Source organism: Phyllobates terribilis, unplaced genomic scaffold (genome assembly GCF_046119375.1).
Source record: "Phyllobates terribilis strain yellow unplaced genomic scaffold, ASM4611937v1 Scaffold_7__3_contigs__length_470593459, whole genome shotgun sequence".
NCBI classification, from domain to species: Eukaryota; Metazoa; Chordata; class Amphibia; order Anura; family Dendrobatidae; genus Phyllobates; species Phyllobates terribilis.
The window spans coordinates 416,414,764-416,442,678 of NW_027362767.1; the positions used below are offsets into that span (position 1 = coordinate 416,414,764).

A 27,915-nucleotide genomic window follows, 5' to 3' on the forward strand; every position below is an offset into this window, starting at 1 on the left:
TAATGGCACTGCTGAAAAGTCACCTAAACGCTACAGGATGTGTGAGTATAGTATAAGTCCAAGTGATTTCTGATTTTTTTTATATAGTGATATGAAAAACGCCTTTAACCTACAACCCTGATTGGTCAGTATGTCAGTCTCTGATGATGCTTTCCTTTTCAGCAGTGAGCGGCGGGCCCTTGTGATCATCTTGTCGGACAGCTACTCTCACCATACGGACCATTATCACGTCCATCACCTGTCGGCATCGTGCACTGTAAGGATACAGAATAGTCCACACCAGGTCGCTGTCGGAATCATTAGTTGTATATTTTACAGCACGAACTTACAAAAATCGCAGTCATGATTTGCATCCATCCAAGAAATACAATGAGGAGACAAACGTACATTCATATATATATATTAAAACATTCAAAATTAAGTGCAAAACACAGTGCATTATTGAAGCAGACTTGTCTCTGCTGGAATACAATGATGTCCGGTGAGTCGTTCACCCACCCAAGAGATGGCCGCCATTGTGAAACAGTATAGCTTCTTCTCGGGGATGCCGGCTCGTCCATAGATCGGCAGCCAACACTTTATAGGAGGCATCGGCTCCTCATAGTCACAACTTCCGGACATCATTTTCCACTGATAACAGTAAAAATATGCAAAAAAACCAAAACGGCGACACATTCAAGGTGGCTGGACAGTCTGGGGGTCTCTATTTGTGTGATTTCCCCCCACCCATTAGTTTCTGTAATCGTAAAGAAGGGGCTTGGCACTCGCGTATAGTAGGAAATCTTAAAGCCTGGATAGCAAACGCTCGTTCATCAACATTTCCTTGTATTAAAAAAAAATACAAAAATATTTAAGAAAAAATATATATATAAAAAAAATACAAAATAACAAAAAAAAAAAACAGTTTAAAGAAATACTTGTCGGTAATAAAACTAGCAATGTGAACTAGTCTGAAGCAGAGCGTCCTCATCGAGAACGGTGACAGTCCTGAGCCAATGGAAGTCCTTTATTCTGCGGCCGAATCCCCCCCCCCCCCCCCAAAAAAAAATTCTCGACCTACTCAATTTTTCCAATTGTGTAATATGGGTTACTACCAGTACCAGTACCTTAGACTAGAGTATCACTCACCAGTGATACCTCTGGTGTTACCAGTAATAGCAAGACATTCTCCGGCAACTTGATTAAGAGAAGGAAACTAATTAAATGATCATGCTGACTAATAATGGGACGGACTCGATCTAGTAATGATTTCAGTGGTCGGGAACAGTAGCTTGTTCTAATAGTCTAGAGTGACAATACATAGTTACAAGACGGCTGATTTAAAAAAAAAAAATAGTGCCACACCTGTGTAGTGGTTGTGTGTGGTATTGCAACACAGCCACATTCATCCCAATACCAGACACAACCTATAGATGGGCATTGTTTTTTTTGTAGAAAATCAGCCATGTTTTTCTAATCTCGTACAACTTTTTTAACGTATAATGAATTCAGACAAGCTAAATCTAAATGAAGTCGATCTATACATTATCACAATTAACTAATAAAATATGTTAAGATACTAATATATGGCTAAAACTAGTCTCACTAGTAATGTGTATATTCTAAGAACAGGTCATTGTTACTCATCCACCGATTTAAAGGGAACCTGTCAGCATGTTTCTGTATATGGAAGTAGTGGTATTGCTGTATTGGCGCTTGTCCGCGAAGAAACATTATACATTTTTTGTAGATATCCGATGTGCCAGTCATGAGTAATCTAGCGTAGAAGACTTATGCAAGTCAGACAGGAAGTTGCTTCCTAGTGACACGCCCCTCAAGTGCACTTCCTGTCTGACTCCCATAAATCTTCTACGCTAGATTAGTCATGACTGGCACATCGGATCTCTACAAGAAAGGTGTCATTTGTAATGGGGGACAAATGCCTACCCAGCCATACCACTATTACTATATGTAAAAATGTGTTGACAGGTTCCCTGTAAGGATTTGGGATCATTTTACAGATAAATGGCATAATGGTAATCATAGCTGAACAAGATGCTCTATAGGTGGGCATACAAATTCGATAAAAGTAGGTTGATGGTCGAATGATCGATCAGTTGATAATCAATCCTTATGTAGATGCAGCCTTACACGTTTTAGTCCACCTTGGCTGTTGTAGTCGATCAAACAGGTCATACATTTTCAATGATACCAGGTGAAGAATAATGTAATATTCTGTTAATGTTCTTCCAGTAAAGATCTTTCGTAGACTAATGATTGTCAGACAAAAACTTTGATCATGTCTGACTTCTATCCATATGTAGAAAGACTTTCTCATGTTGTTAAATTTCATTGTTTCACTTGGTGAATGATCGATTGTTTTAGTTAAAATTGTATGTTTTGGTCAACTTTAGACCATCGTGTATTGCCACTTTTGGTTCCATGATCAATGAATGTTGCCTTAACTGGATCAGTCAACAGTTTGAATGGTTTGACCTCCACATCAAATAATGATCGGCCTACAGAAAGCAACTCTTTATAAAGAGACCAAGTCCACTGCTTGGTTGTGAAGGTGACAGCTTTTCTTTCCCACTGGTCGTGTTGTTGGTTTCATTGGTAATCATGGCTAGTTGCACTGGTAGGAAAATACTAGGATCCACAGGTGCATGGTGCTCAGTACCCAAAACGCTTTGTGATTGCTCCTCAGCGTTTGCAGGACTCGTCTACAACAGAGTAGAATGGAGACATATTATGGGATAGTGCAACAATATCATATGATAAAAATGAAGAAAACAGAAACAAAACAGAAAATTTAAGTCATATTACTCACCGACTATGAGAGCTTTCCTTCTTAAGATGCCTCCCAACAGGGCAGTTTCTTCTTCTTCGTCATCTTCGGGCTGAGCAAGTTGAGGAACTGGGACCTCTGGCTCATCTGATGGCCCATATTCTGCTAACATAGAGCTCTCAGATGGATACTCGAAGGTGCTCTCTAGATCCGCATCCGAAAAGGAGATGTTCATCTGATGACAAAATAAAAAATAGAGAGAATTGACTTTACTGGAATGGGTTGACTTGTGTAAATGTGAAGGTTTTCCGAACTGGAGAACCTTCACAAGTTAAAGTAGGGTTCATTGGGTGGGGTAAGAATTTTGGCTGGACTTTTTGGTACATTCTCAGGTACATGCCTGATATAGTGATGGGTAGGGATGATAGATAAAGTCCTCATTAGCCAGTTAGGCCATTTTGGAAGGTACAAAGAGTCTTAGCGCATGACAATAAGAAACTTAATATACAATACTAGTAAATATCCAAGTGCCAAATTAATCAGCAAACTGGTCATCTGGTCCACTGTGATTTTTCCAACCCTTGATTTACAGAAATTGACTGTGATAAACTGAACACCATTTGAAGAATAACCAATTATATCTGAGCATCAGTAATAAACCAGACCATGAACAAAAAGGATGATGATCTAGTGGATCCTAGGTCAAACCAAATTTCATAGTTTTAAGGTTGAAGAAAGACACGAGTCCATCGAGTTCAACCCATGACCTAATATGTTGATCCATGATATTTACTCATGACATTTCAAGTACCAATCTTGACCATTCTTGGGTTTTATCTTATTTTGGCTATATTATCAGAAGACTTGGCTCACATAAAATACATTCATAATAAATACATTGAAAGGAGAGGAAGGTATCCAACATCAAGATGATGAGCCTGCCCCTTAAAAAATTTCAAGACTTCAACAGAAGACGGGACACATGGTCCTCAGGAGTACTAAGGTTTTTTTTTCACGGACCACATAGGAGATCTACAAAAGCAGTTTAGGCCATAATCAAGTAGGCAAATATTGGTGAACAGGTTCTAGCAGTGATCTGAATGCCTCCTAGATCCTTCTACAAAGGGAGTCACTGTGATGTCACTGATGATATCATGTTCTCTACCAACCTCCCGAAGGCAGCGCCTATTTCAGTCCCCTGCCACAGTACAGAATTGGGCTATCACTGTGGCAATCCAATCCTGCTGGTGGCTCGCGGTGACGGCAAGTAAATGAATGGGCTTCTGGCACAGGGACTATACCATTAGTTTGTAATTTAGGTAGATAGTTGTAAATGCTGTATGCGCACAAAAATTTGTGTTCCCAAATATGTGCAATAGTAATGTGTTCGCGTGACTCTGTAGGCCTACAAAAATACATACCAGGCCTGACCTCGAAGGGGTTAACTATGTTAATCTCTTAATTGGCTGTGGTCTTAACAAGATTATATGGTTAGGGGTCATGTAGGGGAGACAAGAAGGGGAATAAGAAGCTGAGGTCTCTCCTGGAAAGGAACAGAGGCTTCAGCTAGGTATGAAGGGCAAAGAAAGATGAAAAGGCCTAACATTGTGAAAAAATGATGCGGAAAGAAGAGGAAGAAGCTCAGTCACAGAAGTTCTTCTCCTCTCGGAATGATCTTATACTCGACCTCTTATATCCTCTCCATAAAAGAGTTTATTATTATCTCTCAGCTCTACAGTCTGCATTTCCCTTTTATTCCCTCTATCCATTGTCCACAGGCCATCAATAATCTCTGTCTCTTCAGCCCTCGGGAATTTCCAGACCTTCTATTCCATGGTCTCCCCTCCCTTTCTTACCCAGCTGTCTCTCCTCCCCCAATGACCCCAGATGTCATGAGCCTTCTTCTCAAAAGTCTCAGTTCTCTGCCCCTCCTCTTCCTTAACTCTTCCTTAAACCGTTTGGCCTGAGACCATCTTCTCTAGCCTTCTTCTTGACCAGCGCCCTTGTAAGGTTTTCTCTAAATCTGTGCTCCATCTGAAATTCTTCATAGCCTTTCGGTGTTGTCTTAGTGCTTGTAATAAATCCTAGAAGATGGTCATAGACAAGTCAATGTGGTAGTGGCTTCTACATCGGAAAGATCATCATCTATTTGAAGGGGAAGGGGGCCCATTAAATGAGCATTGATCAACTTGCATGCAGTCAATCGACTTATGGTTATGTCCAGAAATTAGCTTTTGTGAATTGTCCCTACGGTTGAGGTTCAGGGTTCCAAGAGCGGCGTGGAAAATCCCTTTGTCTTCCACCGCTGCCGTAGGCTTGGAGTGTTTATTAATTATACTTCACGGGGTATTACAAGGAATGGAAAACTACAAAGTACACAAAAATATAATGTATAGTTGTCTTTCGACTTTCCTAACTAAATAACTCGTGATGACACGCTGTTCATTTTTCCTAAAGCCATGTGTCATGGAGCGGAGTTTAGTGTGACGTGAGCAGTTATGCAATCAGCGGAGTGGCATTCTGTTCTCCGATGTAACATTTCTAATTAGTGTCAGACTTGTGATATTACTACTGTATTCGGAAATGTTTACACTCCAGCTGGCGTCCGTTCTGCAGACTTGCATTTAGGGCACTGATAATCTCCTTATGTTGTCTATATATGGCATCCCTTTATCTTCTTCCTGCCTTTACAGTGTCATTGTTCATTTTACGTTCCTGAGAGCCTCTTATGGGTTTCTTCTCGTTTAATGTGGGTTTTTGTCACACTTTAAAAATGTTCTTTACCATCCGTATAACCCCTTCATTAAAACAAGCTGTTTCTGATTAAATTTGGTCTGCTGAAACCTACAGCAATCTGCCCATAAATAGGCGACCATATGGATGGACCTCCCATAAATAGGCGACCATATGGATGGACCTCCCATAAATATTTGACCATATGGACAGACCTCCCATAAAAATTTGACCATGTGGACAGACCTCCCATAAATAGTTGACCATGTGGACAGACCTCCCATAAATAGTTGACCATGTGGACAGACCTCCCATAAATAGTTGACCAGGTGATACACCCATAAAGCGATGACCATGTGGAAGTCCACCAGAAGAGAGTTGTTTTCTTCATTTGATCTCTGCTAATACTATTGGAGGATACACTGCTGTATAATAAGTGACCATGTGGCCAAATCTCCCATAAATAGTTGACCATGTGGACAGACTTATAAATAGGTGACCGTAGAGAAGTCCACCAGAAAAGAGTTGTTCTCATCAGTTATTTTCTGCTAAGACCATTGGAGGAGACCCCCTCTATAATAGGTGACGATGTGGACAGATCACCCATATATAGTAGACTACATGGACAGACCCATTAATAGGTGACTATGTTGAAGTCAACCAGATGAGAACTGTTCTCTTCAGTTGATCTCTGCTAAGACTATTGGGGGATTCTGCTCTATAATAGGTGACCATATGGACAGATCACCCATAAATAGTTGACCATGGTCACTGCTCCCTGCTGATTCTCCTGGATCTCTCTGCAGCATTCGACACTGTGGATCACCAGCTCCTCCTCACTATGCTCCGCACTATTGGCCTCAAGGACACTGTTCTCTCCTGGTTCTCCTCCTATCTCTCTGACCGCTCCTTCTCTGTGTGTTTTGCCAGCTCTTCTTCCTCTCCCCTTCCCCTTATTGTCAGGGTTCCTTAAGGATCAGTCCTAGGCTCCCTTCTTTTCTCCTTATACACCGCTCCTATTAGACAAACAATCAGTAGATTCGGTTTTCAGTACCATCTCTATGCTGATGACACCCAATTATACACCTCTGCTCCGGACATCACCCCTGCATTACTACAAAAGACCAGTGATTGTCTTTCTGCTGTGTCTAACATTATGTCCTCCCTCTACCTAAAACTGAATCTGTCAAAAACTGAACTACTCGTCTTTCCTCCCTCCACTAACCTACCTGTGCCCGATATTGCCATTTCCGTTTGTGGCTCAACCATTACTCCCCAGCAACAAGCCCGCTGTCTTGGGGTCATTTTTGATTCAGATCTTTCTTTCACTCCTCACATCAAATCACTCGCTCATTCATGTCATCTACACCTCAAAAACATCTCAAGAATCAGGACTTTTCTCACCTTTGACTCGGCAAAAACTCTTACTGTCGCTCTTATTCATTCTCATCTTGACTATTGCAACGCTCTACTAATCGGTCTCCCTCTTACTAAACTCTCCTCTCTCCAATCCGTCCTTAACGCAGCAGCCAGGATCATATTCCTCGCCAACCGCTACACCGATGCCTCTTCCCTGTGCCAGTCATTGCATTGGTTGCCCATCCAATATAGAGTTCAATTTAAACTTATCACGCTTACCCACAAAGCGCTCCATGCTTCAGTACCCCCCTACATCTCCTCTCTTGTCTCAGTCTACCACCCTACACGTGCCCTCCGTTCTGCCAGTGACTTAAAACTAAAATCCTCCATAATCCAAACTTCCCACTCCCGTCTCCAAGATTTCTCACGTGCTGCGCCAATTCTTTGGAATGCACTACCCAGGACAGTTCGATTAATTCCCAATACCCACAGTTTCAAGCGAACCCTAAAAACACGTTTCTTTAGACTGGCGTATCGCCTAAACACACTCTGTCCATCCCAGTTTTCCCCCATATTAAAATCTTCAACTTCAGGTTCATACCAACCATGCACATAATAGCCTCGGTCAGGACAGTACACATACTGGCAGGTGACCAGTCCATGTATTATTATTTATCCTATATAGTATATCAAGGCTGCATTATACAATATATGTACTTTCTACCTTTTGTGTCTCCCCCATTTCCTCATAGACTGTAAGCTTGCGAGCAGGGCCCTCACTCCTTTCGATATGAGATATGCTTATTCTGTATTGTCTGTATAAGTCCCCCCTAAAATTTGTAAAGTGCTGCGGAATATATTGGCGCTATAAAAATAAAAACTATTATTATTATTATTAAGTCCAACGGAAAAGAGCTGTTCTTTTCAGTTGATCTCTGCTACGACTATTGGAGGAGACCCTCTCTATAAGAGGTGATGATGTGAACAGATCACCCATAAATAGCAGTCTATATGGACAAACCCATCAATAGGTAACTAAGTCCACCAGATGAGAGTTGTTTTTTCGATCTCTGTTATGACTAATAGGGAGAGACTCCTCTGTATAATAGGTGACCATGTGGACAGACCACCCATAAATAATGACCATGTAGACAGACCCATCAATAGATTGCCAGGTAGATAGTCCTATAAATACGCAAAGATGTGGAAGTCCACCAGAAGAGAGTAGTTCTTTTCAGACGATCTCTGCTATGACTAATGTGGGGAGACAACTCTTTGCATTAGGTGACCATTTGGACAGATCATCTATATATATAATCGTCTTATCCCGTCTGTCTGTCTTTCTGTCTGTCTGTCCTGGAAATCCCGCGTCGCTCATTGGTCCGGCAGCGGCCAATCAGCGGCGCGGGATTTCTGAAAAAAGATGGCGGCCGTTAGCGGCTCATCTGCGGGACGGAGCTCAGCGGCGATGCAGCCGGGAGATGACCGGCGCGAGGCGCTCATCTTCCGGCCGGTACCAGCAGAAGGACCTCGACCGCCGGACCCATCTGCGGGACGGAGATGCAGCCGGGAGATGAGCGGCCTGAGGCGCTCATCTCCCGGCCGGTAGCAGCGGAAGGACCCCGACTGCCGGCGCCGCTGACCTCCATGCGGAAGGGAGGACCGGGGAGCGGCGCTGCGGGTCGGGATACTTCTGCTGCGAGCGCCCGCTCATGTCCCGGGTTCTCGCAGCGGAAGTACCAGCACAGGCAGCGCCGCTCCCCGGTCCTCACCAAGACGATTCGATGATTGGTCGCGGTCTTCGGACCCGACCAATCACTGATCTTACCGCAAAAGTTAAACACCGCTGTGCTGATTGGTCGCGGACGCTGCCCGCGACCAATCACCGATTTGGGCGCCACATTTAAATATCGGCCGCGACCAATCACCGATCTTGGCTCCACATTTAAACACCGCTGTGCTGATTGGTCGCCGACGCCGGGCGCAACCAATCACCGATTTTGGCGCCACATTTAAATAGCGTCCGCGACCAATTGGATGTCAGCGCCGCTCCCCGGTCCTCCCTTCACACCCTAGGCGCATGGATGTCAGCGGCGCTGCCTGTGCGGATACTTCCGCTGCGAGAACCCGGGACATGAGCGGGCGCTTGCAGCAGAAGTATCCCGACCCGCAGCGCCGCTCCCCGGTCCTGCCTCGACACCCTAGCCGCTGATGTCCCCACAGTATCCGCATGGTGTTACAAAGGTCCGGACATTTCTGTTAAAAATCGCTAATTGGTCACTGGCGCTGCCCGCGACCAATCACCGATCTTGGCGCCACATTTAAACACCGCTCTGTTGATTGGTCGCGGACGCCAGACGCGACCAATCAGCGAGCTTGGCGCCAAATTTAAACAACGCTCTGCTGATTGGTCGCGGATGACAGCCGCGACCAATCAGCGGGATTGGCGCAAAATTTAAACAACGCTCTGCTGATTGGCTGTGGCCGACTGCGACCAATCAGCGAGATTGGCGCCTAATTTAAACAGCGCTATGATCTCCCGACGGCAAGTGTGAACGGAGGACCGAGGAGCGGCGCCGCCGGCCGGGATGCTTCTGCTGCGAGCAGCCGCTCATCTCCCAGCTGCTCGCAGCGGAAGTACCCGCACAGGCAGCGCCGCTCCCCGGTCCTCACTAATACGACGCTGATTGGTTGCGGCCGCCGGCCCCGACCAATCATCGATATGGGCGGCAAATTTAAACCCCGCTCTGCTGATTGGTAGCTACCGCCAGCCGCGACCAATCAGCGAGATTGGCGCCAAATTTAAACAATGCTCTGCTAATTGGTCGCGGTCGCTGGCCGCGAACAATCAGCAATTTTGGCACCAAATTTAAACCCCGCTCTGCTGATTAGTCGCAACCACCGGCCGTGACCAATCAGCGATATTGGCGCCAAATTTAAACACCGCTTCGCTGATTGGTCGCGGTGGCCGGCCACGACCAATCAGCGATATTGGCGCCATATTTAAACACCGCTCTGATCATTGGTCGCGGTTACCTGTCACGAATAACCAGCATTATTGGCGCCAAATTTAAACACCGCTCTGCTGATTGGTCGCGACCGCCGCCCGCAAAAAATCAGCATTATTGCCGCCAAATTTAAACCCCGCTTTGCTGATGGGTCGCGTTCGCTGGCCGCGACCAATCAGCAGTATTGGCGCCAAATTTAAACCCCGCTCTGCTGATTAGTCGCGACCGCCAGCCGTGACCAATCTGCGATATAGGCGCCAAATTTTAACACCGCTTTGCTGATTGGTCGCGGTTGCCGGCCTCGACCAATCAGCGATTTTGGCGCCAAATGTAAATACCGCTCTGCTGCTTGCGCCCGGTCGGCCGCATACCTATTCTACAATACCCGATGCGTTAGAATCGGGCCACCATCTAGTCTACTATATAATCGGCTTATCCTGTCTGTCTGTCCGTCCAGGAAATCCGGCGTCCCTGATTGGTCCGGCCGCGGCCAATCAGCGACGCGGGATTTCAGAACAAGATGGGGGCCGTTAGCGGCTCATCTGCCGCACGGAGGTCAGCGGGGAGCAGAAGTACCCCGACCGGCGACCTCGCTCCCCGGTCCTCCCTTCACACTTGCCGCGTGGTCAGCGATGTTGTCACAACCAGTATTGACAACATGATGTAATTACAAAATTCATTAGGGGCCCCGGGGGGATACATTGGGGGGTTAATTTAAAGTAGTGCACAACCCATTTAAACACTGCTTCGCTGATTAGTCGCGCCCGGTCGGCCGTATACATATTCTAGAATACCCGATGCATTAGAATCGGGCCACCATCTAGTCTATAATAAATAGATGACCATGTGAAGAGAGTAGATGACCATGTGGAAGTCCAACAGAAAATAGCTGTTCTTTTCAGTTTATCTCTGCTATGACTATTGGGGGAGACCCCCCCACTATAATAGATGACGATGTGGACAGATCACCCATAAATAGTTGACCTTATGGACAGACCCATGAAAAAGTGACCATGTGGAAGTCCACCAGACGAGGGCTGTTCTTTTCAGTTGATCTCTGCTATGACTATTAGAGGGAGATTCCCAACTATACCTGGATATGGATGTGTCACCCTGGCCTGGATGCCACAAATACAATAAAGCTGTGTCTGAGAGCAAGGGGGAGGATCTCTAGTCAGGGGAACATTAGCATGCAATACCTCCTGTCTCAGGCCAGTAGGGGGAGCAGGCTGCCCCTATAAAAGCTGGAACTGAGGGCAGGGTTAGAGAGAACTGGATGACCTGTCTCTGGATTGAGAGGTGTCCCAGAGCAGGGAGAGACAGTTGTATTGCACCCTAAGAGGATGTGTGGCAGTAGGAGAGCCACAAGCCAGGGACAAGAGGTGAAGTGCGCCTGTCCTGGCAGACAAAGAACCCAATTTACCAGACTTTGGTGTCTGAGGCTGTGAAGATTCCACTTCCTGCAGCAGATAACCAGTCCGCAGGGGACTGTATGTTCCTTGGCCTAAGAAGCCCGGAGGTTCCGCCACACCAGAAGGGACCAGCAAAGCCGTACCAGGCTGGGAATAGAAAGGGACCCAAGTTGCAGGCCATACAGGCGAGAAGACATGGTGAGCTCGGGAACGTGGGCTGTTACCCTATAAGGAGGAAATAGCCAGAAGGAGCGCAGAGAGCACGGTAGGCCTACACCCTCACCCTGACCAGGGCCAATTTCCCATTTGCTCTCAGACGTCCAGGCCCCCCCCCTCCTAGCCGGGCCTGTTTGTGGGTCAGTTCACCTGTTCTAGTAAAGACCCTGGACTGCAACCTGTTGTCTGTGTGCTCCTTGCTCCTCCAGCACTAACGGCGCTGGGACGCCCTACACCATCACCCCCATCTTCTACTATACTGCCCTGGGGCCGCACTCTTCCCGTGGGGAGTCACACTACCCCAGCTGCATACACCATCAGCCCCAGCGGTCTGCCTTGCAGCGGCGGTTCGCACTGACCGCAATCCACGGGTGGCGTAGTCGGACATTACCAACAGAGCATGGCAGACTACCAATGGTCTGACCACCCTGAGCCACGGAACCGGGTTGCCACTACTACCCCCATCGTTTCCCGATTGCCCGGCTCCGAGTGCCCCACGGCCCAGGGGGCGAGTCATGGACATGGAGCATTTACATCAATTGCTTCTGGTCAAGACCGGACAATGTCAGTTGCCTTATGTTTTGACCATAGCTACTAACATACACACTCCCCCATTTTAGCCTGATTGTTGCCCTGGGTAGCAAACTCACATTATCTGTAACCTAATTAATTACTATGGGCAACATTTTTTTTTGTTTGCACTAGTGAATAAAGATGTTAGAGAGGAAATTGAGGTGGATAGGTGTTACCAGCAGCAAGTCTCTGCAACTTTCACAGCTACTGAGGAATGTGTGTACCTTAGCAGATGCGGCTAGTCATGTGAAAGCTTGCAGATCAATGGCTCAACAAAAAACCTGTCAAACATAAGAACTACTGCTGGATGGGCTAATTGCCCAGTAGGTCGGCCCAAACATACGTATATAGATTGAGGATTGAAAGACATCAATGGAGTAGGAAATTGGTGCATACGAAGGCTCTGAAATCCGAGAAGTGGCCACAATGGTGCAGCACAAGAGAAGTTTTGAAATGCTGAGACATTGTAGGATTGCGAAAGGGTTATGGGCAAACTGTACGGCATCTCATCGAGGGTTCATGAGCTTGTTCTAGTTTGCGAAAAGGGGAAGGAGATGATAATGTAACTAAAATACCAGCAAAATTGTGCATATTATACACGGTAATGATATAGGACATTTTTTTTTCAGGTTTTGAAAAATAGGCAATGTGACTCTTCTATAACAGTCTAGAACCTGGTGAATTAGAGTATACGTTCCGCCTTATTCTTGCTAGTAATGAATGTATAATTTTTCTTTTTGTCAATATGATACACCCTATAGGAGGTAGGGCTCTGGAAACAGCCGAGCGTAGCTCAGCAACTCCCGTAGAAGTGACTGCTACTTCCGAGAAAAGCGGGTAGCTCCACCAAAGGTTTTGGCGATAGACATACCCACTCAGTCTCGTTCCTGGTGACTGGGACCTAACATGGACTGTATTGCAAAAAGGCAGTTTTGCTTCGGGACCATAGAGGGTTTTCTTTTCAAGTAAATGCTACATCCAGAATAAAGAACGTTGACTGCGGCAATTTGCACTTATGGACTTAGGGAATGCCGTTCAGCTTTGTGAATTGAGAAGTTGCACTGTTCAATCGTTAACAATCTTTCATGGACCATGTACAGCTCCTCTGGCGCAGCTGCTCGGCCCTTCAATCAGCTGTGTCTCCCTCTCTGTAATCACATCCTTTTTTTCTGCCTTCTACTCTCTATTACTCATCGCTCCCAGTTCCGCCTGTGAATTCACTCCCTCGCCACCACGGATTGAAGGCCAAATCTGGATGATTTCATCATTCTCTCTCCGACATTACAGCCATATATTTTAGCAGAGGGCTGCCTGCAGAAAAAAAAACTTTCGACTTGAGCTTGTGTGAAATTATTGAGAAAATTGTGTTTTTGGTGGCGGATGTCCAAGAGGTGTCCATACACATACAGTACAGACCAAAAGTTTGGACACACCTTCTCATTTAAAGATTTTTCTGTATTTTCATGACTATGAAAATTGTACATTCACACTGAAGGCATCAAAACTATGGATTAACACATGTGGAATTATATACTTAACAAAAAAGTGTGAAACAACTGAAAATATGTCTTATATTCTAGGTTCTTCAAAGTAGCCACCTTTTGCTTTTATGACTGATTTGCACACTCTTGGCATTCTCTTGTTGAGCTTCAAGAGGTAGTCACCGGAAATGGTTTTCACCTCACAAGTGTGCCCTGTCAGGTTTAATAAGTGGGATTTCTTGCCTTATAAATGGGGTTGGGACCATCAGTTGTGTTGTGCAGAAGTCTGGTGGATACACAGCTGATAGTCCTACTGAATAGACTGTTAGAATTTGTATTATGGTAAGAAAAAAGCAGCTAAGTAAAGAAAAACGAGTGGCCATCATTACTTTAAGAAATGAAGGTCAGTCAGTGCGAAAAATTGGGAAAACTTTGAAAGTGTCCCCAAGTGCAGTTGCAAAAACCATCAAGCGCTACAAAGAAACTGGCTCACATGAGGACCGCCCCAGGAAAGGAAGACCAAGAGTCACCTCTGCTTCTAAGGATAAGTTTATCCGAGTCACCAGCCTCAGAAATCGCAGGTTAACAGCAGCTCAGATTAGAGACCAGGTCAATGCCACACAGAGTTTTAGCAGCAGACACATCTCTTCAACAACTGTTAAGAGGAGACTTTGTGCAGCAGACCTTCATGGTAAAATAGCTGCTAGGAAACCACTACAAAGAACAGGCAACAAGCAGAAGAGACTTGTTTGGGCTAAAGAACACAAGGAATAGACATTAGACCAGTGGAAATCTGTGCTTTGGTCTGATGAGTCCAAATTTGAGATCTTTGGTTCCAACCACCGTGTCTTTGTGCGACGCAGAAAAGGTGAACGGATGGACTCTACATGCCTGGTTCCCACCGTGAAGCATGGAGGAGTAGGTGTGATGGTGTGGGGGTGCTTTGCTGGTGACACTGTTGGGGATTTATTCAAAATTGAAGGCATACTGAACCAGCATGGCTACCACAGCATCTTGCAGCGGCATGCTATTCCATCTGGTTTGCGTTTAGTTGGACCATCATTTATTTTTCAACAGGACAATGACCCCAAACACACCTCCAGGCTGTGTAAGGGCTACTTGACCAAGAAGGAGAGTGATGGGGTGCTATGCCGGATGACCTGGCCTCCACATTCACCAGACCTGAACCCAATCGAGATGGTTTGGGGTGAGCTGGACCGCAGAGTGAAGGCAAAAGGGCCAACAAGTGCTAAGCATCTCTGGGAACTCCTTCAAGATTGTTGGAAGACCATTTCCGGTGACTACCTCTTGAAGCTCATCAAGAGAATGCCAAGAGTGTGCAAAGCAGTCATCAAAGCAAAAGGTAGCTACTTTGAAGAACCTAGAATTTAAGACATATTTTCAGTTGTTTCACGCTTTTTTGTTAAGTATATAATTCCACATGTGTTAATTCATAGTTTTGATGCCTTCCGTGTGAATGTACAATTTTCTTAGTCATGAAAATACAGAAAAATCTTTAAATGAGAAGGTGTGTCCAAACTTTTGGTCTGTACTGTATTACAAGATAGAATATAAGGGCATTTTTTAAAGTTTAAAGGGCCTGTCTACATAAAGGAAATGGTCCAATTATTCATCAGTCAATGAATGTGAACACCAGTCTGTGTAGACGTGTATATACGTTGTGGGGGTTCTACTTACTTGGGTGTGTTGGGAGGCAAACAGGAGACATGTTCCTTTAAATGTCCATGTCGGTTTATTACTTCATAAACCCAGGAAAAAGCAAAAGGAAAACAAACAGCCTTCCGTTCCCCCAAACTAAGTAAAGAGTCCTTTAGGCAAAGCCTCTGACTAGCCCATCCTGTGGGCACACAGGCTGGGTAGCGTCTAGTTCACTGACTCTGTCTGGAGAGAACAACACACAGGACGCCTTCTCCCACCAAACACAGACCATGTGCCAAACAACGGCCTCCATTTTATATTTTAACCACACCCAGAGGTGAGCTATGTGGGCTGCTTGACCCGCCCATCTCTCACAGCTGCCAGTAACCCGGCCCCAGGTGCACCAAACAGACCTCTTAGTGCTTAGAGCAACATTCCGGCTTACATCACAGAGATCAGCCATCTCTGTGACACATACCTTCCATCGACTATGTGTCCGTTAGCCACCTTGCAACGTCATTGCTCAGAAAGCTCCAAGCCTCTGATTTATTGCATCTGTTGACAGTTGCCCCCACTGTGATTACCAGAAAATAAGAGACCTCATTAAAAACACAGTGGTTATCCTCTAGACCTAGAGCTTGTCTGACTTGCATGGCTGGCTGCCTGCAGAGTTGCACTACATGACAATGATCCATGGACTCCTATACCTGCAGGGTATCAAAGGGCCCTCAGACTGAAGATGAGGTTGCAATGACTTATTTGTTAAAGGGGTTGTCTAGGTTGCTCATCTCTTGCTAAAGGGGGATGTCCGGAGAAAACAAGTTATCACCTATCCACAGAATAGCTGATAACTTCCTGATTGATGGAAGTCTGACAGATGAGACATGCACCGATCTGCAGAACGGGGCACTTTTTATTCTCGGTAGAAAGGATCGTCAGTGCGCATGCTCAACCACTGCTCCATTCATTCCCTGTAGGGCTGCTGAGAATTTTCCGGCAGCCCTATAAAGAATGAACGGAGTGGTGGTTGGGCATCCAACTTGCCGTTCCATTTTGCAACCAGGATAAAAATTCCCTGTCTTGCTGATTGGTGTATATCTTAGTGGTCAAACCGTCACTGATCTGTAAGTTATCGCCGATCCTGCATTTTAACCGGACAAACCCTTTAAGTAGCTGCATCCTCCGGTGACTGGTTGATCAGTCACTGATCATCGAAATCTGAGTGCTGCTTGTACAATTCTCAGACATATGAGATCCTCCAGAGAGGGGTCCATCTCTGCTATGACTAATAGGGTCCCTACAATGTCAGCCTACAATTAGGTGGGTGTTGTGGCTACTTATTGTCCTGTTATGCCTCTGCAGGAGGCCCACCTTGACCATAAATAGGCAAAAAAAAAACTTAAAACCAGATGAGCTTTGCATTTCTTTAGTAGTCACCTGACTACATAACGAGGGTGTACGTAGGCTTTAAATGAATATTGAAGTTTCATTAGACATGGTTTGGTAATTTCAGGGTCACAAAGTCACATCGTGTTATGTAAATCTGCACAGAACTTCCTGTGCACAGCGCCAGCACCTTCCTGTATTTACATGTACACAGCAAATAATGGGAACATGTATCTACAGGAACTTCTGTCATGAAGACATTTTCCCATGGACCCTTCAAAGAACAATGCGTGCGAAGGCAAGTGTCTTGGCGTTTGTCACTGGGACCTCTGAACCTATAGTCAAAAAAGTTTTCACAGTGGAGGCTGCTTCAGACGTCTGTGAAATAAGCTCCGAGCACAAACCACAAAGCACGGACCAGCCACGGTTCTCCTGACCAAAACTCACCAGCCTGATACATACCTATAAGGCTACTGAGTTCAGGTCAGGAGACCCACGGCTGGTCCGTGCCAATGTGTTCCATGCTTAGATCATATTTCACAGGCATCTGAAGCAGGTCTGCGGATTTTATCTGCAGGTAAAATTCGCTGTGGACTCGTGCAGCAGGTATATCGATGATATATTAACAGTGTGGTCCTGAAATCAGATAGGTAATCATCAATATGTAAGTCTAGGACAGCCCCTCTAAGGATTTCAAACTATTTTATGTCTACAGCTGCTATGCAGCCCAATGTGTTTCCATGGCAACAGACAACAAATAAACCCTGTGTAGTCTGATCCTGCAGTGATATTCCCTTCCTACTTCATCCTTAAAGGGTTATTTCCATCTGCATAGATGGATGTTACTTGTAAATACAAGCTATTTTGTAACTTACTACTTATTAAAATTTTCAGCAGTTCTTCAGCTATTGAAATTTTATTTTGCTTACAGCTCGTTGCTCTGGAGACCGACCACCGCTACTAGACAGAAGAACATGCGCAGTGCTTATAAGCTCTTTTCTGTTCAGCTTGTAAGCACTGTTATGAAACTGGCCAGGATCGCTGGATCACGCTGCTACCTCTTGATCCTGAACAGCTTTAGCTGAATGCTTTCAAGCTAGACAGCAGCAGTGGTCGGGTCTCCTAGGCAATGACTTGTAAGCAAAAGAAAAGTGTTCATATCTCAAGAACGGCTGAAAATCTTAGGAAGCAGTAAATTACAAAAGTGCTTGTTTTCCCAAGCTCTATCCTATAATACCCAACTATTAAGATGTGAATAACCCCTTAAATACATCTTGTATTTTAGAAGGACTGAGGAGACAGATAGAAGGGAGTATGACTGGAGTCGCCATTGGTTCGCATAGAAGTTGTAGACACAAAATGGTTGGACTTTTTTTTTAAATGAAGAGTATTTGTAAAGTTGATATATTTTTCATTTTAAATGCATTGGATGAAGGAAAAAATTGTTTTTGCAGGTAAAAATAGCCTTTAATTCCTCATAAACCAAAGCTGACCTGTTATTTCTTGCTTTGACATACTTTAGGTGTAATGGGAACCTAAAGTATTGATACAGTTTGCACCCTATATAAAGAGGGAGATCACTATACAGAAATAACTGGGATATGTCTTGCAGCTAGGGAGCGGCGCTCAGACAGCAGTTTGCCTGTATCCTGCAGCTGAAACTTTTGCTAACTCTAAATATGACCTACAACTTGTTTTAGCCTGTAAAAGGAATGGTGAGAGATAACATTCTGGAGCTGAGATAGAAGTGGGGGTTGATATGTAGAGAAGGGAAAGCAGAGGAGGAGGAGAGGAGGGATGGAGAGCGACATCTGTGCACAAATATAGAGAAAATGCACAAGTCATATGGATCATTCATTTTAATTGCAAAAAAAAAAGTATAAAATTGTAATATATATAAAAATAATTTGATTGTGCATTGCCAAAAACAAGAGCATAAGTGCAAAAAGAGCAGCTGCATTTAGGGTGTTGCCCAATGGCAATTGTACCATATTAAAAGCCACCAGTTGGGATTGTGTTCACCATCTGTGGTTGATGAGTCAAAATAAAAATGGGCCTACTATGCTATAATAGTACAATACGAAAAGACAAGATAAAACCACCCCTTACCTTCTTCTTGTCACGACTGTGTTTGGCCAGACAGGACTTGGATAAAGCCAGGTAGCCCCCAATGACTTTGATTTCTTCTGCCGTTGGGTAGCGTTTCTTTCCAGACTCGGGCTTGGTGGTCGGGGACTTAGTCTCTGTTACAGCATACCCGTTCTCACAGATGACAGCTTTTCGTGGGTTGACTGTAATCGTATTGCCTTTCCTCGTTTGCACAGCTTGACTCTCTCCTGTCACTCTTTTGATGCCCTGGAAATTACGGGTAACTTTGGAAGGACTAAGCCCGGTTTCGCCATCTTCTTCTGCCTTTGCAGCGTTAACTTTGAAGGTTTCTGGCCTCGACAAAACCGGAGATACCTGGCTAGTCTGCTTTAATTGTCTGGCTGGAGATGCTGGACGCAGCTGGAAAGGAAAAGGTCTAACTTCCTCCGTCATGCTTTGTTTGGTGTTGAACCCACTCATGGCCGTGAGGGCCACACAGTTTGAGAGCTCAGATGGCTCCGAGTCAATGCAGGAAGAGGAAGGAGTGACGTAGGGCGAGAGAGTGGTTTCCTGAGTTAGAGTCTGGTTTCCCGTGACAGCAAGTAGGCAGGAAGGAGAAGGCGGAGCGGGGTTTGCAATACTTGAGGCCTGAGTTTCAGGCTCCACTACTACAGGAGTAGTGGGCAATACAGTTTTGGTAGCCCCTTCGCCTTCTCCATTTACCCGTTGTAAACATGTGTCACTGCTATCTTCTTCTGTCCTTGAGCCTCCAAATCGGCTAAGCAGTCTGCTCACTCTCCCTTTCACATCAATGGATGGAGGTTGATGTTCCTCTAATGGAGCATCTTGCTCCTTCACCTCATTGGGTAGATCATCTTTTGGAAAGCGTTGGACTGTTTGCTCAGTGGTAGACTTCGGCCTAGTGCAGGAATATTCTGGTATCCGTCTTTGCTTCTCCTGTTGGATAAATGGATTTTTTTGAACTGGACCAATATTTTCTCTCAAGACCCTACTCTCCCGGATTTCTTCATCGCCAAAGCCTCCGATTTTCTCATCTCGTTCTTCTCCATCGGTTTCAATTTTGCTCTCAGGCATAGAAGCCTCGGCCTTGGCCTTCCTTCGGAGAATGATCTCTCTCTTCCATGGAGGCATTTTTGCAAGTCGTTCCTCTTCCTCCCTCTCTCTCCTTTTCATCTCTTCTTCTTCTTTTCTCTTTCTTTCTAGAAGATGGACTTTCCAATCTGGAACCTCCATCATTTTTGAATTGATAAATCCAAGAGTTGTGCTTGGATGTTGACTTGAGTTCCTGGGTTATTTTTCAAACGCCATAATCAATATTTGCCAAGGAGGAGGCATGGTGGAAGGAGAAGATGATGCTTTCTTTACTGTAGCGGGATGCTCCTGAGGAAATGCAATATGATATCATGACTCAAGAGCAAAAGAAATGGCGACATGAAACAAAAAGACTTAAAAGGAAACACATGAAAGACACAGTTGAATAGGAGCATCAAACAAACGATAGTAAGATGGATTTTTAGATTCGGAGATCATTTCACAAGAACAGAAGTTGGAGCAATACTCTTCACATCTATGGTGGTCACATCAAATGGTTCCCCTAATCTCAAAAATAAGCAAAACAATAACAGAACATATTATATAGAAATACATATATACATAATGTCTCATTCAACCATCATCTAAAATTCAACTCACAGCCGAATGACATTAACAATAGCTCATCTCATGGTAATTATCCGTCACCCACTTGGCACCAGCGCTACATCTGGCGCTCCGGCGTTAATAAGCATTTTACTATGTTAATTACTGATCTGTTTATTATGGGGAATAGTAGTAAACACCACATCAAGGATTACAGCTGTAATTCCAAAATTGTATGCACTTAGGCCAAATATTTTATTGTGTAAAGAGGAGGAGGGGATGACGGGGTAAACAGACTGTAATCAAGAAGGAAAGCGGGGTAAGAGTGCTGTGAGACCACGGAAGAGCAAGAATGGAAATAGCGGTGCAGTGAGACGGCGGCATAGTGCAAGTGGACAATGGATGATAGACCAGACAAGGGAGGGAAATGTGAAAGACAGTGCAGTGCAATAACAGCAGAGCAAGACAGTGCAGAGAAACGATAGCAGAGCAAGACAGTGCAGTGTAACGATAGCAGAGCAAGACAGTGCAGTGTAACGATAGCAGAGCAAGACAGTGCAGTGTAACGATAGCAGAGCAAGACAGTGCAGTGTAACGATAGCAGAGCAAAACAGCGCAGTGTAATGACAGCAGAGCAAGACAGTGCAGTGTAACGATAACAGAGCAAGACAGTGCAGTGTAACGATAGCAGAGCAAAACAGTGCAGTGTAATGACAGCAGAGCAAATCAGTGCAGTTCAATAACAGCAGAGCAAGACAGCGCAGTGTAATGATAGCAGAGCAAAACAGCTCAGTGTAATGATAGCAGAGCGAGGCAGTGCAATGATAGTAGAGCGAGGCAGTGCAATGATAGTAGAGCGAGGCAGTGCAGTGCAATGATAGTAGTCGAGAGGCAGTGCAATGATAATAGAGCAAGACAGTGCAGTGCAATGATAGTAGAGCAAGACAGTGCAGTGCAATGATAGTAGAGCAAGACAGTGCAGTGCAATGATAGTAGAGCAAGACAGTGCAGTGCAATGATAGTAGAGCAAGACAGTGCAGTGCAATGACAGCAGAGCAATACAGCGCAGTTCAATAACAGCACAGCAAGACAGTGCAGTGTAACGACAGCAGAGCAGAACAGCGCAGTGCAATGATAGTAGAGCGAGGCAGTGCAGTGCAATGATAGTAGAGCAAGACAGTGCAGTGCAATAATAGTAGAGCGAGGCAGTGCAATGATAGTAGAGCAAGACAGTGCAGTGCAATGATAGAGCGAGGCAGTGCAATGATAATAGAGCAAGACAGTGCAGTGCAATGATAGTAGAGCAAGACAGTGCAGTGCAATGATAGTAGAGCAAGACAGTGCAGTGCAATGATAGTAGAGCAAGACAGTGCAGTGCAATGATAGTAGAGCAAGACAGTGCAGTGCAATGATAGTAGAGCAAGACAGTGCAGTGCAATGATAGTAGAGCAAGACAGTGCAGTGAAATGATAGTAGAGTGAGGCAGTGCAGAGCAAGATAATGCAGTGTAATGATAGTAGAGCAAGACAATGCAGTGCAATGATAGTAAAGTAAGACAGTGCAGTACAGTGATAGAGCAAGACAATGCGGGGGAGTGACAGGAGAGCAAGACAGTGCAGAACAATGATAGTAGAGCGAAGCAGTGCACTGCAATGATAGTAGAGCGAGGCAGTGCAGTGCAATGATAGTAGAGCAAGACAGTGCAGTGCAATGATAGTAGAGCAAGACAGTGCAGTGCAATAATAGTAGAGCGAGGCAGTGCACTGCAATGATATTAGAGCGAGGCAGTGCAATGATATTAGAGCAAGGCAGTGCAGTGCAATTATAGTAGAGAGAGGCAGTGCAATGATAGTAGAGCAAGACAGTGCAGTGCAATGATAGTAGAGCAAGAAATTGCAGTGCAATGATAGTAGAGCAAGACAGTGCAGTGAAATGATAGTAAAGTAAGACAGTGCAGTACAGTGATAGAGCAAGACAGTGCAGTGCAATGACAGGAAAGCAAGACAGTGCAGTGCAATGATAGTAGAGCAAGACAGTGCAGTGTAACGATAGCAGAGCAAGACAGTGCAGTGTAACGATAGCTGAGCAAGACAGTGCAGTGCAATTATAGTAGAGCGAGGCAGTACAATGATAGTAGAGCAAGACAGTGCAGTGCAATGATAGTAGAGCAAGGCAGTGCAGTGCAATTATAGTAGAGCGAGGCAGTGCAGTGTAATGATAGTAGAGCAAGACAGTGCAGTGCAAGGATAGTAGATCAAGACAGTGCAGTGCAATGATAGTAGAGCAAGGCAGTGCAGTGCAATGATAGTAGAGAAAGACAGTGCAGTGCAATGATAGTAGAGCGAGGCAGTGCAATGATAGTAGAGCAAGACAGTGCAGTGCAATGATAGTAGAGCAAGACAGTGCAGTGCAATGATAGTAGAGCAAGACAGTGCAGTGCAATGATAGTAGAGCAAGGCAGTGCAGTGCAACGATAGTAGAGCAAGACAGTGCAGTGAAACGATAGCAGAGCAAGACAGTGCAGTGTAACGATAGCAGAGCAAGACAGTGCAGTGTAACGATAGCAGAGCAAGACAGTGCAGTGTAACGATAGCAGAGCAAAACAGCGCAGTGTAATGACAGCAGAGCAAGACAGTGCAGTGTAATGATAGCAGAGCAAGACAGTGCAGTGTAACGATAGCAGAGCAAAACAGCGCAGTGTAATGACAGCAGAGCAAATCAGTGCAGTTCAATAACAGCAGAGCAAGACAGCGCAGTGTAATGATAGCAGAGCAAAACAGCTCAGTGTAATGATAGCAGAGCGAGGCAGTGCAATGATAGTAGAGCGAGGCAGTGCAATGATAGTAGAGCGAGGCAGTGCAGTGCAATGATAGTAGAGAGAGGCAGTGCAATGATAATAGAGCAAGACAGTGCAGTGCAATGATAGTAGAGCAAGACAGTGCAGTGCAATGATAGTAGAGCAAGACAGTGCAGTGCAATGATAGTAGAGCAAGACAGTGCAGTGCAATGATAGTAGAGCGAGGCAGTGCACTGCAATGATATTAGAGCGAGGCAGTGCAATGATATTAGAGCAAGGCAGTGCAGTGCAATTATAGTAGAGAGAGGCAGTGCAATGATAGTAGAGCAAGACAGTGCAGTGCAATGATAGTAGAGCAAGAAATTGCAGTGCAATGATAGTAGAGCAAGACAGTGCAGTGAAATGATAGTAAAGTAAGACAGTGCAGTACAGTGATAGAGCAAGACAGTGCAGTGCAATGACAGGAAAGCAAGACAGTGCAGTGCAATGATAGTAGAGCAAGACAGTGCAGTGTAACGATAGCAGAGCAAGACAGTGCAGTGTAACGATAGCTGAGCAAGACAGTGCAGTGCAATTATAGTAGAGCGAGGCAGCACAATGATAGTAGAGCAAGACAGTGCAGTGCAATGATAGTAGAGCAAGGCAGTGCAGTGCAATTATAGTAGAGCGAGGCAGTGCAGTGTAATGATAGTAGAGCAAGACAGTGCAGTGCAAGGATAGTAGATCAAGACAGTGCAGTGCAATGATAGTAGAGCAAGGCAGTGCAGTGCAATGATAGTAGAGCAAGACAGTGCAGTGCAATGATAGTAGAGCGAGGCAGTGCAATGATAGTAGAGCAAGACAGTGCAGTGCAATGATAGTAGAGCAAGACAGTGCAGTGCAATGATAGTAGAGCAAGACAGTGCAGTGCAATGATAGTAGAGCAAGACAGTGCAGTGCAATGATAGTAGAGCAAGGCAGTGCAGTGCAACGATAGTAGAGCAAGACAGTGCAGTGAAACGATAGCAGAGCAAGACAGTGCAGTGTAACGATAGCAGAGCAAGACAGTGCAGTGTAACGATAGCAGAGCAAGACAGTGCAGTGTAACGATAGCAGAGCAAAACAGCGCAGTGTAATGACAGCAGAGCAAGACAGTGCAGTGTAATGATAGCAGAGCAAGACAGTGCAGTGTAACGATAGCAGAGCAAAACAGCGCAGTGTAATGACAGCAGAGCAAATCAGTGCAGTTCAATAACAGCAGAGCAAGACAGCGCAGTGTAATGATAGCAGAGCAAAACAGCTCAGTGTAATGATAGCAGAGCGAGGCAGTGCAATGATAGTAGAGCGAGGCAGTGCAATGATAGTAGAGCGAGGCAGTGCAGTGCAATGATAGTAGAGAGAGGCAGTGCAATGATAATAGAGCAAGACAGTGCAGTGCAATGATAGTAGAGCAAGACAGTGCAGTGCAATGATAGTAGAGCAAGACAGTGCAGTGCAATGATAGTAGAGCAAGACAGTGCAGTGCAATGACAGCAGAGCAATACAGCGCAGTTCAATAACAGCACAGCAAGACAGTGCAGTGTAACGACAGCAGAGCAGAACAGCGCAGTGCAATGATAGTAGAGCGAGGCAGTGCAGTGCAATGATAGTAGAGCAAGACAGTGCAGTGCAATGATAGTAGAGCGAGGCAGTGCAATGATAGTAGAGCAAGACAGTGCAGTGCAATGATAGAGCGAGGCAGTGCAATGATAATAGAGCAAGACAGTGCAGTGCAATGATAGTAGAGCAAGACAGTGCAGTGCAATGATAGTAGAGCAAGACAGTGCAGTGAAATAATAGTAGAGTGAGGCAGTGCAGAGCAAGATAATGCAGTGTAATGATAGTAGATCAAGACAATGCAGTGCAATGATAGTAAAGTAAGACAGTGCATTACAATGATAGAGCAAGACAATGCAGTGGAGTGACAGGAGAGCAAGACAGTGCACTACAATAATAGTAGAGCAAGACAGTGCAGTGCAATGATAGTAGAGCAAGAAAGTGCAGTGCAATGATAGTAGAGCAAGAAAGTGCAGTGCAATGATAGTAGAGCAAGACAGTGCAGTGCAATGATAGTAGAGCAAGACAGTGCAGTGCAATGATAGTAGAGCAAGACAGTGCAGTGCAATGATAGTAGAGTGAGGCAGTGCAGAGCAAGATAATGCAGTGTAATGATAGTAGATCAAGACAATGCAGTGCAATGATAGTAAAGTAAGACAGTGCATTACAATGATAGAGCAAGACAATGCAGTGGAGTGACAGGAGAGCAAGACAGTGCAGTGCAATGATAGTAGAGCAAAACAGTGCAGTGCAATGATAGTAGAGCCAGACAGTGCAGTGCAATGATAGTAGAGCAAGACAGTGCAGTGCAATGATAGTAGAGCGAGACAGTGCAGTGCAATGATAGTAGAGCAAGACAGTGCAGTACAATGATAGTAGAGCAAGAAATTGCAGTGCAATGATAGTAGAGCAAGACAGTGCAGTGAAATGATAGTAAAGTAAGACAGTGCAGTACAGTGATAGAGCAAGACAGTGCAGTGCAATGACAGGAGAGCAAGACAGTGCAGTGCAATGATAGTAGAGCAAGACAGTGCAGTGTAACGATAGCAGAGCAAGACAGTGCAGTGTAACGATAGCTGAGCAAGACAGTGCAGTGCAATTATAGTAGAGCGAGGCAGTACAATGATAGTAGAGCAAGACAGTGCAGTGCAATGATAGTAGAGCAAGGCAGTGCAGTGCAATTATAGTAGAGCGAGGCAGTGCAGTGTAATGATAGTAGAGCAAGACAGTGCAGTGCAAGGATAGTAGATCAAGACAGTGCAGTGCAATGATAGTAGAGCAAGGCAGTGCAGTGCAATGATAGTAGAGCAAGACAGTGCAGTGCAATGATAGTAGAGCGAGGCAGTGCAATGATAGTAGAGCAAGACAGTGCAGTGCAATGATAGTAGAGCAAGACAGTGCAGTGCAATGATAGTAGAGCAAGACAGTGCAGTGCAATGATAGTAGAGCAAGACAGTGCAGTGCAATGATAGTAGAGCAAGACAGTGCAGTGCAATGATAGTAGAGCGAGGCAGTGCAATGATAGTAGAGCAAGGCAGTGCAGTGCAATGATAGTAGAGCAAGACAGTGCAGTGCAATGATAGTAGAGCGAGGCAGTGCAATGATAGTAGAGCAAGACAGTGCAGTGCAATGATAGTAGAGCAAGACAGTGCAGTGCAATGATAGTAGAGCAAGACAGTGCAGTGCAATGATAGTAGAGCAAGACAGTGCAGTGCAATGATAGTAGAGCAAGACAGTGCAGTGCAATGATAGTAGAGCAAGACAGTGCAGTGCAATGATAGTAGAGCAAGACAGTGCAGTGCAATGATAGTAGAGCAAGGCAGTGCAGTGCAATGATAGTAGAGCAAGACAGTGCAGTGCAATGATAGTAGAGCGAGGCAGTGCAATGATAGTAGAGCAAGACAGTGCAGTGCAATGATAATAGAGCGAGGCAGTGCAATGATAGTAGAGCAAGATAGTGCAGTGCAATGATAGACCGAGACAGCACAGTTCAATGACAGTGGAGCGAGACAATGCAGTGACAGTAGGGTGACAGCACAGTGCAATGAGAATAGAGCGAGACAGCACAGTGCAATGTCCAAGCGAGCGAGACAATACTGTGCAGTGACAGAAGAATGGGACAACACAGTGCAAGGAGAATAGAGCGAGACTGCACAATACAAGGATCAAGAAAAACACAATGGGATCACCAGACGGGTAACACCATACATTGCAATAAATCTGGGGGGCCTAGACAGACTGTTGGGGGGGGGGGAGGGGGCGGGAACGTAGCATCCCAAAACAATGAGATGGTGGAGAGACCGTACAGTGAAATGAGACATCATCAGACCAGTCAGAAACCTCAGTCAAGATAGATGTGACTGCGAGAGATGAACAGTTAGAGTCGTCGTTCCTGTCTGGAGACAATGGAGAGACAAAGGCGCAGCTGTCCACACATACGGACATATAGACCGCCATGTATACGGGGCCGATCTGTGAAATCCGAGCTGCGGAGACTGACAGTAAACTGCGTACAAAGAAAGTTACTCACAAGAGATATATATAAAATCATGACATATATATTCTGCATTGATGGTACGTAACATTCTGTTAGACTCTCTTGTGGCCGTGACGGTCACACCATATACCCTCCGTTATTATGACAACACGTATACATACTGTCTACATTACCCGCATACACCCCATATATACATACCCCTTCCAGGCTCCTCCACAGCCGGACACAAAAGATCCCCGAATCCTTGGCGTCTCTCCGCTACGTCTGGAGGATCATTCCTCAGTCAACTTCTCCGAAAAGACTGACCTCCTTACAGACCGGGAGGGTTGAATCCATCGGCAACTTCTCTAGTCCTTACCATTACTCATAAAGGCGAACGTCCTTCCAAAAAAAGAAAAAAAAAAAATCACAGCGTAATCTGGGACCCGGTAGATTTTCACAAGTTTTATTTTTAGACGGATTTAGTAAAAAAAAATAAAAATAAATGAAAATAAAATAAAAATGCTAAAAAAGGAAATTGTGCTTAAAAGCCCCCTTTGAAATGAAGCAAGGAGAGAAGGGTGTGCGGAAAGAAGAAATTGATTCACAGACAGAAGGAGAGAGCGGGTGGTGGGTGAGGTTACTGGGGGAGGGTGGAGATATACGAAGGAAGGAGGGGGGTATACAGGCCTATTAACCCTCGCACTGCTGAGCGAGCGGAGGGAG

The 27,915-nt window shown here is 45.2% G+C and overlaps 1 protein-coding gene across 1 annotated transcript; it reads right to left on the reverse strand.

Annotated features, from left to right (window-relative positions):
- Positions 1-288: 288 nt before the first annotated feature.
- PPP1R18 (protein phosphatase 1 regulatory subunit 18) lies at positions 289-27,915 on the reverse strand. The gene is made up of 4 exons (XM_073641786.1): positions 27,409-27,915; positions 18,704-20,083; positions 2,810-3,002; positions 289-2,702 (listed from the first exon to the last, which is right to left on the reverse strand). The coding sequence occupies exons 2-4, from the start codon at positions 19,937-19,939 to the stop codon at positions 2,683-2,685; spliced, it is 1,449 nt and encodes a 482-aa protein (XP_073497887.1). The 5' UTR covers positions 19,940-20,083; positions 27,409-27,915; the 3' UTR covers positions 289-2,682.